The 14,119-nt window shown below is 37.5% G+C and overlaps 1 protein-coding gene and 1 long non-coding RNA gene across 2 annotated transcripts; one reads left to right on the plus strand and one right to left on the minus strand.

The window, feature by feature from the left end:
* Positions 1-213: 213 nt before the first annotated feature.
* LOC127482805 (uncharacterized) lies at positions 214-5,377 on the minus strand. Its single transcript, XR_007908658.2, has 3 exons — positions 5,192-5,377; positions 4,875-4,921; positions 214-365 (listed from the first exon to the last, which is right to left on the minus strand). It is a non-coding gene; the product is annotated as an uncharacterized lncRNA (long non-coding RNA).
* Positions 5,378-5,524: 147 nt separating this feature from the next.
* On the plus strand, positions 5,525-8,161 carry CLDN17 (claudin 17). The gene has a single exon (XM_002716786.4). The coding sequence runs from the start codon at positions 5,726-5,728 to the stop codon at positions 6,398-6,400; it is 675 nt and encodes a 224-aa protein (XP_002716832.1). The 5' UTR covers positions 5,525-5,725; the 3' UTR covers positions 6,401-8,161.
* Positions 8,162-14,119: the final 5,958 nt, after the last annotated feature.

Genomic DNA, 14,119 nt, shown 5'->3' on the forward strand with positions numbered 1-14,119 from the left:
GGGAGAGGGAGGAGGAAGAGGGGTAGGAGTATGGGTGAGAGGACAGGTATGGTGGAAAGAATAACTATATTCCTAAAGTTGTATTTATGAAATTTTTATTCCTTAAAAATAAATTAAAACATATGTTCACATGGCCTTGCATCTCTGAACATTACCTATGTCTGTGTCCCATGTCAATCTTTATCCACTTCTTGATCAATGTCTTACCTTTTATTAGACTCAAGTTCCGTTTAATGTCATTGTTTTTATCTAGGAAGCCTCTTATGTCTGGGATGTACTTATCTTCCTCTGACTGATTATCTGTCAATTTCTACTCAAACTTCAGGTTATAGCTTAAATATTGTTTCAGCAGACAATCCTTCACCCTGTAAGTAAAATTAACATCATTTCATGGTTTTCTATTTATACATCATTTTTTACAGATAGATATATATATGAACTTTTGATGTCATGTATTTTCTCAATCACTTATTTAATATTCAGCACACTCCCTAAAATGTAGATCTGTGAGGATAGAAAATAGAGTCATGATCAGAAGCTCAGTTTCAAAATTGGATGGCAGGCAATTGAAGGGCTTTCTCTTTTGTATTTTGTTAAGGGATTTGGATTTCATTTGAAGAAAATGTAGAAGTGAAAAATTTCAAGCAGGTAATATCATGTTCAGAATTTTAATTCAACAAGGTTTTTATGCTTTTCCAATGGCATACAGATCAGAAAGTCATAAGATCAAAGGCAAAGAGACTAGGTAAGATATTATGGAAATGAGGCAAGAAAGAATGTTGAAGGGCTGGACTAAGACAACAATGTTATAACAGGAAGCATATTTAATAAGGTAGAATAAAGCATCAATCAATATTTGGGTTCTTCGATGGAATGGGAGAAATTATTTGCAAAAAATGCAACTGATAATGGATTAACATCAAGAATCTATAAAGAACTCTAGAAACTGAAAAACAAAACAATCCAATTAAGAAATGGGCAAAGGATTTCAGTAGGTGTTTTTCAAAAGAGGAAATCCAAATGGCCAACTGACACATGAAAAAATGCTCGGGATCAGTAGCCATCAGGTAAATGCCTATCAAAACCATAATGAATGGTTTTAAGCCCAATTAGAATGGCTTTTATATAGAAATCAAGAAACAACAAATACTGACAAGGATGTGGCGGAAAAGGTACCCTAATCCACTGTTATTTAGAATGTAAACTGGTACAGCCACTGTGGGAGACAATATGGAGATACCTCAGAAATTTGAATACAGACCTACCATATGACCCAGCCAACCCACTCCTGGGAACTTACCCAATGGAAATGAAATCAGCAGATGAAAGACTTATCTGTACACCCACATTTATTGCAGCTTAATTCACAATAGCTAAGATATGGAATCAACACATATTTCATATGTCACATATGACATGTTTCATATGTCAACTGAAGGCTGGATAAATAAATTATGATATCTGTACATCATGGAATACTACACAGGAGAAAAAATGAAATCCTGTCATTTGCAACAAAATAGATGCGACTGGAAAGCATTATACTTAGTGAAATAAGCCAATTGCAAATGGACAAATACCACATGTTCTCCCTTATCTGTAGTAACTAATAGAGTTTTTAAAAGGTAATCTATAGAAGTGAAATTGAGACGATTGAACAGCCATGTCTTGACTGTTGAGGAGTAGGTTTTTTTCTCAACTATTTGCTGAAGTATTACTTCATGTAGGTTTAATCTTATGTGTATAAATTTAATTGAAAATAGATCTTAGTAAAAAATGAAGAATGTAAATAAGAGACGGGGGAGGAAGAAGGGTGTGAGTGGGAGGGAGGGAAAGGAGGGAAAATTCACTATGTTTTTCAATTTTTATATATAAAATATATGAAGTTTTTATACCTTAAATAAAAAAGATTTTTACTTAAATAATATTTGAGTTCTCTGGGAAACAGACTCTGAGGTGGAGATTACCATGCATTGTTTTGATTATGGAATCTTCATCTAAGACAAAGAAGTGAAGGAAGGGACATAGAAGTGAAGTTGTGGTATAGACACAAAAGGAAAACTTCGGGTTACTCTTGAGTGGATTCTGGAGCTGCAATGGCTCCTCCAAGTTAACCTTAGTTAGGGCTCTCAGCTGGGCCTTTATACGCTGCTGAGAGTATTTTTCTGGCATCACTATCAGAAGCTGGAATGATCACCTGGGTAGAACATGACAATCCACTATAGGCTCCTATTAATTGAAGGAAAAACGGATCTGAGGGAGACAAACAGAAAGGTATGGACTAAAGATCACTAGCTTCAAATCTTATAACCAGGAGTAATTATTTAGCCTAAGGGTTAAGACTTACATCCCACATAGGAGTACCTGGGTATCCCCCCCACCCCCAGTTCTGGTTCCTGACTCCAGCTTTCTGCTAAGGCAGACCCTGGCAAGCAGCAATAATGACTCAAGTGATTGGGTTTCTGCTACCCACATTGGAGAACTGGATTGAATTCCTGACTCCCAGCTTTGACCTGGCCCAGCTGTGGCTGTTTTGGGCATTTGGGAATCACCATAAGGGAATTCTGTCTCTTTCTCTCTGCTGCTCAATTAAGGAAATCTAATTAAAAATATTAGCCTCACAGAAGGTAGTACATGTGGAGCCTATGTATGAGACTTTTTAGAGACAGTTTGTACATGAGAGTATTGAGGTATTAGTGTGTGTGCACACACACACATGCATCTATAAGCATAAAGAAAACAAACATAACAAACATGGTTAAGGGAACCTATAGAAAAAATTGTGAATATGAGTAAGTAAGAAATAATAAGAATATAAAATAACAAAAGCAACTGATATAACTACTTTTAACAACAAACTTTTCCCAGAGCTTGTTCTAGACCAAATACTTTGCAGATGCTACATAGATTTAAAATTCAAGCATCCATGTGAGGCTGATATTATGACTGGCTTTGTAGAACAGGCAATTTTGAGAGGTTTTAAAGTATGCCCAAAATGATAGCTAAGGTATTCAGGTAAGACTGTAACCATCTCCAAAGGAAAAATTCTTCTCTGCCTTGTGAAATGATAGCACATTATTGCCAAATTTGCATAAAGGATATATAAGCAAAAATCATGAAAGTATTTCTTAGATGAAGCAGTTAGGGTGTGTAAAAAATCTATAACATTTCTAGCAAGGTTTTAGTTGGCAAGATGGTAATGATAAGCAGATTTCAATGTGTACAACAGTGAAAAATGGGAGTGGACCAAAAGATGTATGGGACATACATAGCAGAGAATACAGTTCTGGTATTTTAAAATAGAAGATAAGCGAGTTTATTTATTTTCCAAGGACAACTCAGAGAGAAGGAGAGGGTGCACGTATGAAGATGGTAGAGAATGATCAATGGAGTAAGAACTCTTTAAGTGGTAGAGGTGATGAGTTTCAAAGAAAAGTTGGAGGGCAATCACCATGTTCCCCTAAATGTAAAGAAGGAAAATAAAGATGGCTTTGAAAATTAATCTTGGCTATGAGAGGAGGAAAACACAAGCTCCTAAATTATTTATGTTTCTAGGGTTATTCTTATCTGCAAGATGTACCTCCATATTCTAAGTAAATGAATATCCTCACATGGGTTTACTTGTGATACAGAACGGGTCTCTAACTGGTAGAAAAAAATCAATTGAAAAAGAACAACAAGCTGGGAACTTCCAGGACATAATAAAGATAGGACTGCAAAAGAGATGGAATGGGGAAGAGGAACTAGAATGAAGAGGTGCTGGAAGCTGCAACTCACAGGAATGTTGGCAAATCCTGTCAGGGTGGAATGGTGAAGCTTATGTCTCAGTAATTCAGAACAAAGGCCTCAAAATCCCTTTATCCTAGGCTGAAGTTAGGAAACTGTGATCTACATATACATCATTTATTTCCTCAATGATTCACATACCTTAGAACAACCTTTGAAAATTTAATGGCTTCCATATTTCTGATTCAATTTAAATGATTTTAAAATTTGAATGGCATCATATACCCACTAACTTCCAGGTTGACTGAAATAGAGGACCTATGGTTTGTGTTCAGTGTACTTGGTTTCAGGTAGGATTTTATCCTTAAAATACATTCTGTTCAATGGGAAGTAAAAGAAAAAAAGGAGAAAAGGCTTCACTCTCCACATTTTGACACCCCTGACCTCCCCAGCCTTTGGGCACTGGCCAAGTAGTGGCAGTCAACATGTCAACTTGACTCTTAATCTGAAATGGCCTCAACCCAATCCTGCTTGCTTTAAAAACTATGTAAGTCTCATTAATAAGAAAATGTTTGAAAAGAATTTCTCCCTTTTGTTGTGGGATCAAGTGGACAGAAGCAGTAAGCATGGTGAGAGAGACCCAGGTTTGACCCTGAATCAGTTACCACAGAGTTGACCTTAGACATCAGCCCAGAATACTTACATTCTATATCTGACACGTAAGTGATTTAAGTATGATGGCTTTGAAGATATCTTACAACTCTAAAAAGTCATCTGTTGTCTTGTTTTTAGTTATTTCTATAACTAATTGAAAGTGCCAGCTTTATATTGATATTTATAAACAAAGTATATGTTTTTGGTATTGATAAATGTGATACGTTTCAAACTGCCTTTGGAGAAATATCTAATGAAAGTTTACATACAAAACAATTATTTCAACAGAGAGAGATAATAATAGATAATAATTGCATAGTTCAAATTAAATGAAGAGTGGTTCTCTTTATTCTTACTTTCTATATCTGAAGAACAAATGCAAAAGCTGAAATTCAGGCTTAGGTCTTCTAAGAATCCTAAGTATTTATTTATTATTTGAAAAGTAGAGGGAAAAAAGGGAGAGAACAAAACATATTAAGTCTATTGGTTCTTACCCCAAATGACTGTGACAGTCAGAGTTGAATCAGTCTGAATCCAGGAGCTGAAAATTCAATCAATATATCCCATGTCAGTGACAGAGAACCAACTATGTGAGCCATCACCTTCTGCCTCCCGGAGTGCATATTAGTAGGAAATTGAAATCAGAAACACTCAGGGTTTGAACCCAGGTACTCCAATACTGATTTCAGGCATCCCAAGCAATGTATCAACTATTGAGCCAAACACTAGTTCATTAGTAGAAGTATTAAACTAATAACTAGGCATTGCCTCCAATACAAATGTATTTATTAAAACCAGAAAGGTGGCTTACATTAGAAGAAAGTAATAATCTACTTCCAAAATGATTTTCCATTGTACCCCAAAGAACTGACAAGGTTTTCATATTGGCTTCAGTTGTGGCTTAGCACATATTTATACTTTTACATCAGAGTGATTGTTAGACAGGAAGTTTTCAGCTCTGTAATTAGTAATCTACAATGGAAGCTTTGAAACTTAATTACAGTGTTGCTCACAATAATAATATGAGAAACACTAAAGTTGAATGTAGTTTTCCTTGACACACCTCTATGTACCTTCTTATTGGCTGGGAACTAATTATATATGACTAGTAGATAATCCATAGAGAAAAGAGTGTGTGTGTGTGTGCAGAAACAGCCTGCATTTGCAACAGGTACTTCTAGTTAGGCCAAGATCAGCTGTTGCAGTTGATTTGGACTAAAATGTAAAGCACAGAAGCAATAGAGAGAACATCATCAGAGACAGCTCTAGATTCCAGCGCTCTCCATGTTCTGCAACTTGAGCATCTTCAACCATTCCAGACTAGACCAGCCCTCAAAGAAAAAGTATGGCGTTTTATCCACTGCAAATTGCCGGGCTGGTGTGTGGGTTCCTCGGCATGGTTGGGACTCTTGCCACAACACTTCTGCCTCAGTGGAGAGTATCAGCGTTCATTGGCAGCAACATTATTGTCTTTGAAAGGATCTGGGAAGGGCTCTGGATGAATTGCGTCCGACAAGCCAGGGTTAGGTTTCAGTGCAAATTCTATAGTTCCTTGCTGGCTCTCCCACCTGTCCTGGAAGCAGCACGGGCTCTCATGTGTGTGGCTCTTGCTCTCTCCTTGATTGCCCTGCTTATTGGCATTTGTGGCATGAAGCAGATCCAGTGCACAGGCGCTAATGAGAAGGTGAAAGTGTACCTTCTGGGCACCTCTGGAGTTCTCTTCATCCTGACCGGCATCTTCATTCTGATTCCAGTGTGCTGGACAGCCAATATCATCATCAGGGATTTCTATAACCCAACCATCAACGCAGGCCAGAAACGAGAACTGGGAGCAGCACTTTTCATCGGCTGGGCAAGCTCTGCGGTCCTCTTCATTGGAGGAGGTTTGCTCTGTGGATTCTTCTGGTGCAACAGAAAGGTGCAAAGGCAAAGATATCCAGCTCCTGTGGACTGCGCGCCTCGCACAGAGAAGCAAAGGAATGTGACGGTGATCAGTAAGAGCTGCACCAGTTATGTCTAATATCTGCATTTGGCACCAACTATGGATTAAGATCAATGTATTTTATAAAATCCTGCAAGAAACTGTAAGTACATCAGGCAAGAGAACTTGCTTCATGACTAGATATAATCGGGGATGAAAATTTCGCACCTGTCATGGGAATGGACATGACTTACTTGGATGTTTTGACTTTTTATGTATCAAATGCATCTACTCTTGTTGGATTCAATCTCCAGTTCGCAGTCTAAAGTCACATATACTCAACAAATGCTATCAGAGATCCAATGATAAACTACTCTTTTTTTTTGACTATATTAGCTGGTGAGAAATCTAAAATTACATTTGATAATCCATAGCAATAAAATATATGTTCTAAAATATAGCCTATCGTTTTCCTTCAAAATACTTCTTATTCTACCTAGTAAGAACTAAACAATGATTTAAAAAATTATCCAAGAAAATTATAGGCATCAAATAACAATTTTAGTTCAATTTAGCAAATTATATAAATATCCATTATTTAAATTATTTACAATTTTCTATAAGAAACCTAAACATAGAAAAAATTAGACACTTTTAGGGAAAAAGGACCACTGATTTCTCTCAGGACATTTTAAAGGATGGATTCAAAGTATCTAATTAATGTAGCTAAAATTTCTTGGAATTATATAATCAAAGTAAACTAATATACTTTGTTAGCCTACAGTTTGTACCTATAAGCAAATGAAGTACCTAGGTTGATATGGTTCATCTATAGAAGATCATTAAACCTCGGTTCTCATGGGGAAGAGATATAGTACCAACTACAGAATTCAGTTTTGGGTGTTAAAGGAAATAGTTTCTGTTCCTTGTTTTAGACTTTAGTCATTATACATGCCTAAACATGGAAAGCAAAATGAAGAATAATGATTCAGGCAATTAGTAATGCTTAAATAAATACCTTGTTTTTTATTCTCCAATAAACAAATAGGTATAGAGAAGTCATTTCCTTTGGCTTGAATTATATATTATTTTCTCAATTTTTCATTTTTTAAAATTTTTTTAACTTTTATTTAATGAATATAAATTTCCAAAGTGCAGCTTATGGATTACAATGGCTTCCCCCCCATAACGTCCCTCCCACCCGCAACCCTCCCCTTTCCCACTCCCTCTCCCCTTCCATTCACATCAAGATTCATTTTCGATTCTCTTTATATACAGAAGATCAGTTTAGCATACATTAAGTAAAGATTTTAGCATGCATATAACATTATCAGGATTAAAAATTTGGGGGCTGGGATAGGCTGGGGAAGCCAACTATTTGAGGCAACATCATTCCTAAGGACAGTATCTGAACAGCTCCATTATCTTGTCAATCAATCCATTTTTACGTATTTGATTTCAACTCTTCAAGCACAGTGTCTATTTTGTATATTTATTTAATATATATTACATAATTGTAATGAAATGTTTAAATTTGTTTTCTAAATATTTATTGCATGTCTATTTTATTATACTTTGATAATAAGGGTTATGTATAAAAATTATGTTGACGTATTTAACTGTACTCTCAACTTGAGAATTAATTTCTGTGCTCAAAAAATTATCTAATAACTCTGAAACATTAACCAGAAATGATTTAAGACTACATGTTGTTGTCAAACCCTAACTCCATTCTACAAGCCACCATCAAGGCTTTAGTAAGCCACACTCCTGGTGACATAAAATTGTACTGAAAAATTAATAATATTTAAATTATAATGATCACAAAGATGTAAATATCTTCAAGTAATAAAAATTAAGAAAAGCAGTGATTTACATGTTTTTTTTCTGTGATTGTTTTTCTTTTCAGACTTAACTTGGAAGTGTCTAATATTGAATGTTTTGAGAAAGAGTCATTTATCATATACAGTCAAATAAGTAAGGCATCAGACAAGCAAGATATATGAAGAAAGGTTGTCATGGAATCATTTTTCTTATTGTTCGGCTCACATAGAAGTAATTAGCCTTACAAGGATTGGTTTCTCAGGCTCAATAAGCCTTACTATTCTGCTTACCAGAGGATCAAAGAGTAAAAAGAGGTCATTCTGGGTAGAATCATAAGATAACAATAGCTACTACACATGGTGCAAAAGTTCAGGAACTAAGAATTCTGTCCTTTTATTAATCAAGGTGTGCTTTTTAAAAATTATTCCTACATCCTCAATCCTGCTGCCATATTTTCCACCCTTCAGCAAAAAGGAATTTGAGTAATGTTCAATGGACTTCAAGATGCATTGTGAATGTATATCTCGTGTCACAAACCCAAGTGTCAAAGAAATTAATCTTTATTCTCTACAATTTATCTTAAATCCGATTTACTATCCCACACATGACACAGTTCTTGAGATCTTAAGCAATGTTGCTGCTGGTAGTTTTGGGAGATCATTCCATGATAATTCACCTTAACAGGTGGCTGATATGTTTATTATTCCTGCCTTGTGCTCCTTTTAGTCTTCTCAGCCCTGGAAATTCCTGGCATAGGTGGTCATCTTTTTTGAGACCCTCTTGTTCCGGCATGCTTGAATCAGTGGTTTTCAACTCTGGTTGCATATTAAAATTGTATGGGGAACTTTGAAAAACAGTGATGCTGTCAGTGTTGTCACAATTTCTTTGTCACAATTTCTCAGGTAGTGACTTATTACCAGCTTTCATCTAGTGTGGTGTAGTGGAGGAACTTGCCCCTTCTCTCATAGATGTGTTTTTTCTTATTCTCTTTCTATTTTCTTCTCATCTCCTCAACTCTCCTCTCGCCTGGGCCAAAACTTTGTACAGTTTCATATAGACTTTCAGAGGCAAACATTCACTAAGACTGAAATTCTAGCCTATTTTGATTTTGTTTTTGCTATGGAAATCAAAGAAAGGAAAAATATATATAAAGACAGAGAAAATGAACACATCATATTATCTAACCACAGATGATCAAAGATTTTTTCCCTGGAAACCTTTTATTTAGGGTAACAAACTTCACGCATTTCATTAATACAACTTTAGGAACATAGTGATAGTGATTCTTCCCACCATACACACCCTCCTATCCCACTCCCACCCTTCTTCCTCCTCCCTGTCCTATTCCTTTTCTTATTTTTTTTACTAAGATCTATTTTCAATTAACTTTATACATAGAAGATTAACTCTATACTAAGAAAAGATTTCAACAAATAATATGAAACAAAAACTGTTCCTCAACAGCTTTTGGATTTCTCTTTAGATTTCTTCTATGACTCACTGTTCATTCAGGAGAATAATGTTCAATCTCCATGGGTTTGCATACCTTCTAAAGCCTCTCAAGTTGTTGATCTCCAGCTTCTTTCCATTGTAGTCAGAGAAAACTCATGGTATGATTCCAGTTCCTTCGAATTTTCTGAGACTTGCTTTATGGTCTGACTTGTGGTCTATCCTAGAGAAAATTACATTCACTGATGAGAAGAATTTGCATTCTGCAACTACAGAATAAAAAGGTCTGTAAGCTATCCATTAGGTACATTTGATCTATGGTGTCAGTTAACTGTTGTTTCCTTGCTGATTTTCTGTCTGGTTGATCTGCCCATTGCTGAAAGTGGAGTATTCAAGTCCCCCACTGCTATTGTATGGGAGTCTATGTCTCCCTTTAGATCTATCAACAGTTCTTTTAAATAGCCAGGGGCTCTGTAATTAGGTGTGCATACATTTATTATAGTTACATCTTCCTGTTAAATTGATCCCATATTCATTGTATGGTTCCCTTCTTTCTCTCTTTTAACAGGTTTTGTGCTGAAATCTTCTGGTATTAGGATGGCTAAACCAGCTCTTTTTTTGGTATTCATTAGCATGTTTTTCATTCTTTCATGTTCAGTCTGCCTGTGTCTTTGTTGGTGAAATGTGTTTCTTGTAGGCAGCAAATAGATAGGCTTTGTTTTCTTTTTTTTTTTTCAGCCAGTCTGTATCTTTTAACTGGATAGTTGAGGCCATTTACATTCAAGGTGACTATTGAAAAGAAATGACTTGGCCCTGCCATTTTCCCATATTCCTATTGTTTACTTTGGATTTCCTTTATACTTTTACAGAGATTTTCTGCCTTCATGTTCTTTCATAGTGAGGACCATGTTTCTGTGTTTTTGTGTATAGATATATACACAAAGAATAAATAATAATAATAAATAATAAGAATATTTTGTAAAGTTGAATGAGTGGTGACAAGTTCATTCATTTTTTGTTTGATATGGAAAGTCTTTATTTCACCTTCTTTCATAAATGCGAGTTTTGCAGATTACAATATTCTAGGCTGATAGTTTTTTTTCTCTTAAGACTTGGAATATATCTTGACATTCTCTCCTAGCCTGTAGGGTTTCTGATGAGAAGTCTACTGTGAGTCTAATTGGAGATCCTCTGAAAATAATCTGGCATTTCTCTCATGTTCATTTTAGAATCTTTATATCTTACCGTGGAGAGTTTGACCACAATGTGTTGTGGTGAAGATCTTTTCTGCTCATGTCTATTAGGAGTTCTATGTGGTTGTTGTACTTGGACATCCCTTTCTTTCTCCAAATTAAGGAAGTTTTCTGTAATTATTTCACTAAAAAGGCCTTCTAATCCATTCTCTCTTTCCATGACTTCAGGAACTCCTAGGACCAAGTGTTAGGTTGTTTGATAGTATCCCCTAGATCTCCAACACTGTTTTTTTTGTTTTCTAATTTCTCCTTTTTTTTTTTTTTTTGTTCTGACTATAAAATTTCCAGAGATGGAGATATTCTTTCTTCTGCTTCACTGATTCTGTTGATCAGGCTACCCACATTTTATTCTGTTCCAATGAATTCTTCATTTCCAGTATTTTGTTTTAATTTCACTTTAAAATCTCAACTTCATGAGAAAAACTTTCTTTCATGTCATGTACAATTTCTTTAGTTCATGGATTTGCTTCTGATTACTTCTAAGTACTCCTAAGATCAATTTTTTGAATTCTGCTTCTGGAATTTCTTTAATATTGTCATTTTCACATTCTAGTATTGAAGTGTTGTTGTGTTCCCTTGAAGATGTCATGTTGTCTTCTATGTCTTGTTTCTTGAATTGCTGCATTTATTTTTAGGCATTTGTGGAGATGCTTGTTCGTTTATTTTTTTTCCCTGCCATGGCTTTTATCTTTGGACTATGCCTCTGTGGATTAATGAAGTATCTGCTCCTTCAATGAATGCCCTGGGGCATATGCTGGGTGAGGCTAAGGATCTCTGTTCAGTGTCCCAGGGTGAGGGAAGTGCCCAAGATGACTCCCAAATTGGGCATGGTAAATTTCCATTTTTTTTTTTAATCAAAGGGGAGGTTCTTTCATCTCTGTTGAAATAGTCTCACACTCATCTCCTTCGGTTCCAAGGAGACCAATGCCTGGGTGCTAGCCCCAGTGGGTACAACATTCATTAATGCTGCCACAAGAATCGCACAAAGGATCCATGCAGTCCTCGATGTGAGCACAGATCCTCCAGCAATGATTCTTGCCAGGGAATCAGGGAGCCCCAGGTGTATGGAGCCACCCACAGTGACTGCCCAAAGACCCAGCCACACCCTGTACCCTCACATGCAGCTACAATGTTTTCATAGTCTCACCACACAAGGCTCTCACAGTCAAAAGTACTCAGGACACTGTCAATTCTCCCAGCTGGATTTAGGTATCTCCTTTCAGCCTGTTACTAGGTATGCAAGCACAAGATGGAACAGATGTTACATATATCCAAAATGGTGCCTGCCCATTCTCAGCTAGTTACAGGACAGTGGTGCCAGGTGACTGGGGAGAGAGAAACATACCCCCTTATTTTCCTGTGAGTTGGCAGGTATACTGATCCCCACAGGGCTCCAAGATAGGCTTAAGCCAGGCTGTTCCCACAGATTTATCGCCAGTGGGTTGGGCCGCTGAAGTATGGTCTCACCTCACTCTCCAAAGCTGGTGCTGAGTCTCTTGGCTGCTAGGGTCCTGAGTTGTACATTTTCACACCCTCCATGCAGATCCACAGTGTCCCTCTAATTTGCATGGAGCTCCTCTGCCATTTTCTCCATAATAAGGAGGTATGTTAAGATGATATGGGTATCAGGCCAGCACCACGGCTCACTAGGCTAATCTTCCCCCTGCGGCACTGGTACCTTGGATTCTAGTCCCGGTTGGGGTGCCAGTTCTGTCCCGGTTGCTCCTCTTCCAGTCCAGCTCTCTGCTGTGGCCTGGGAGTGCAGAGGAGGATGGCCCAAGTGCTCAGGCCCTGAACCCGCATGGGAGACCAGGAGGAAGCACCTGGCTCCTGGCCTCAGATGGGCACAGCACGCCGGCCGTAGCGGCCATTTGGGGGGTAAACCAACAGAAGGAAGACCTTTCTGTCTGTCTCTCTCACTGTCTAACTCTGCCTATCAAAAAAAAAAAAAAAAAAAAGATGATATGAGTATCAGTAGTCTTTGGGACAGGCTTGGTATCATCTCTCTAGTCCAGCTTTTGGGGACCAGAACCCAGGGAAATGATAAATTCTCTGATGGATTTCAGGATCCAAGGGCAGCTATGATCTAGGTCCTGACCCATGTAGAGCTGAGGATGTTAATACAGCTTTCCCAGTGCCTTCATACACTGGGGATTAAGAGATGAATATATAGTATGAGTGGCCCATTCCCCACAGCTAGAACATGATGGGAGTAGAAGAATATTTCCATACAAATAAGGGTGACATAGACACAAAGATGTGTAGCTAGAGCTGGTATTTGGTGTCACAGTTAAGACACTGTTTGGAATGCTTGCATTACATATAAGAGTATCTGGGTTCAAGTACTCTCTGTTCCCTGATTCCATCTTCCTATTAATGCACACCCTGGTAGACAGTAGTAGTGGCTCAAGTGATGGGTCCTTAATACCCACATGGGAGATTTGGATTGAGCTTTTGAGTCCTGGCTTGGCCTATCCCAGTTCCAGACATTTCAGACATCGGAGGGCATGGACCAGTGAAGGGGAGCTCTTTCTCTTTATTCCCCTCAAAGAAATAAATGAGAAATTTTAAATGAGGTCTAATCATTGTGGAGAAGTAAGTAAATACTTAAATACAATAGTAATGCACATGGGCATGTAAGTGGCACATTCCTGGTCCATTTTCTGTTTGATTTAATTCTTGCCCTGCCTGTGCTCTAATCTGTGTACTCTAAAATAGACACCCAAGAACTGTGCAAGGTGCTGCCAAGAGCTGGATATGAGAGTGTCCTCCCCAGGCATAGGTAATAAAAGAGGACTCTATCTATGTATGATTTAAAGTAATAAAATAAGATCAGCTAAATATTGGGTCTATTCTTTATTATTGTCAAATACTGACCCTTCTAAACAATATCAGTGATAAAAAAATTCATGATTTTTTAAAAATTTATTTATTTATTTGAAAGTCAGAGTTACAGAGAGGTACACACACACACACACACACACACACACAGAGAGAGAGAGAGAGAGAGAATGAGAATGTTCTATCTGCACTCTCCAAATTCCTACAATGGCCAGGGCTGGGCCAGGCCAAATCCAGGAGCCAGGAGATGAATCTGGTACCCCAAGTAATTGGGCCATTCTCTGCTGCTTTCCCCGGCTTATTCGCAGGGAGCTGGATCAGAAGTGGAGCGGCCAGGAAATGAATAAGAGCCCATACGGGATGCCAGTGCTGCAGAGGTTTAACCCACCATGTCCAGCACTGGCCCCAGGGTTAATGAGTTTAAAAATGAAATTTTTTAACCAATTAAGTA

Source organism: Oryctolagus cuniculus, chromosome 4, assembly GCF_964237555.1.
Source record: "Oryctolagus cuniculus chromosome 4, mOryCun1.1, whole genome shotgun sequence".
Classification (NCBI taxonomy): Eukaryota; Metazoa; Chordata; class Mammalia; order Lagomorpha; family Leporidae; genus Oryctolagus; species Oryctolagus cuniculus.

Coding starts and splice junctions, on each gene's coding strand:
- CLDN17 (XM_002716786.4), top strand. CDS start 5,726: ATGGCGTTTTATCCACTGCAAATTGCCGGGCTGGTGTGTGGGTTCCTC.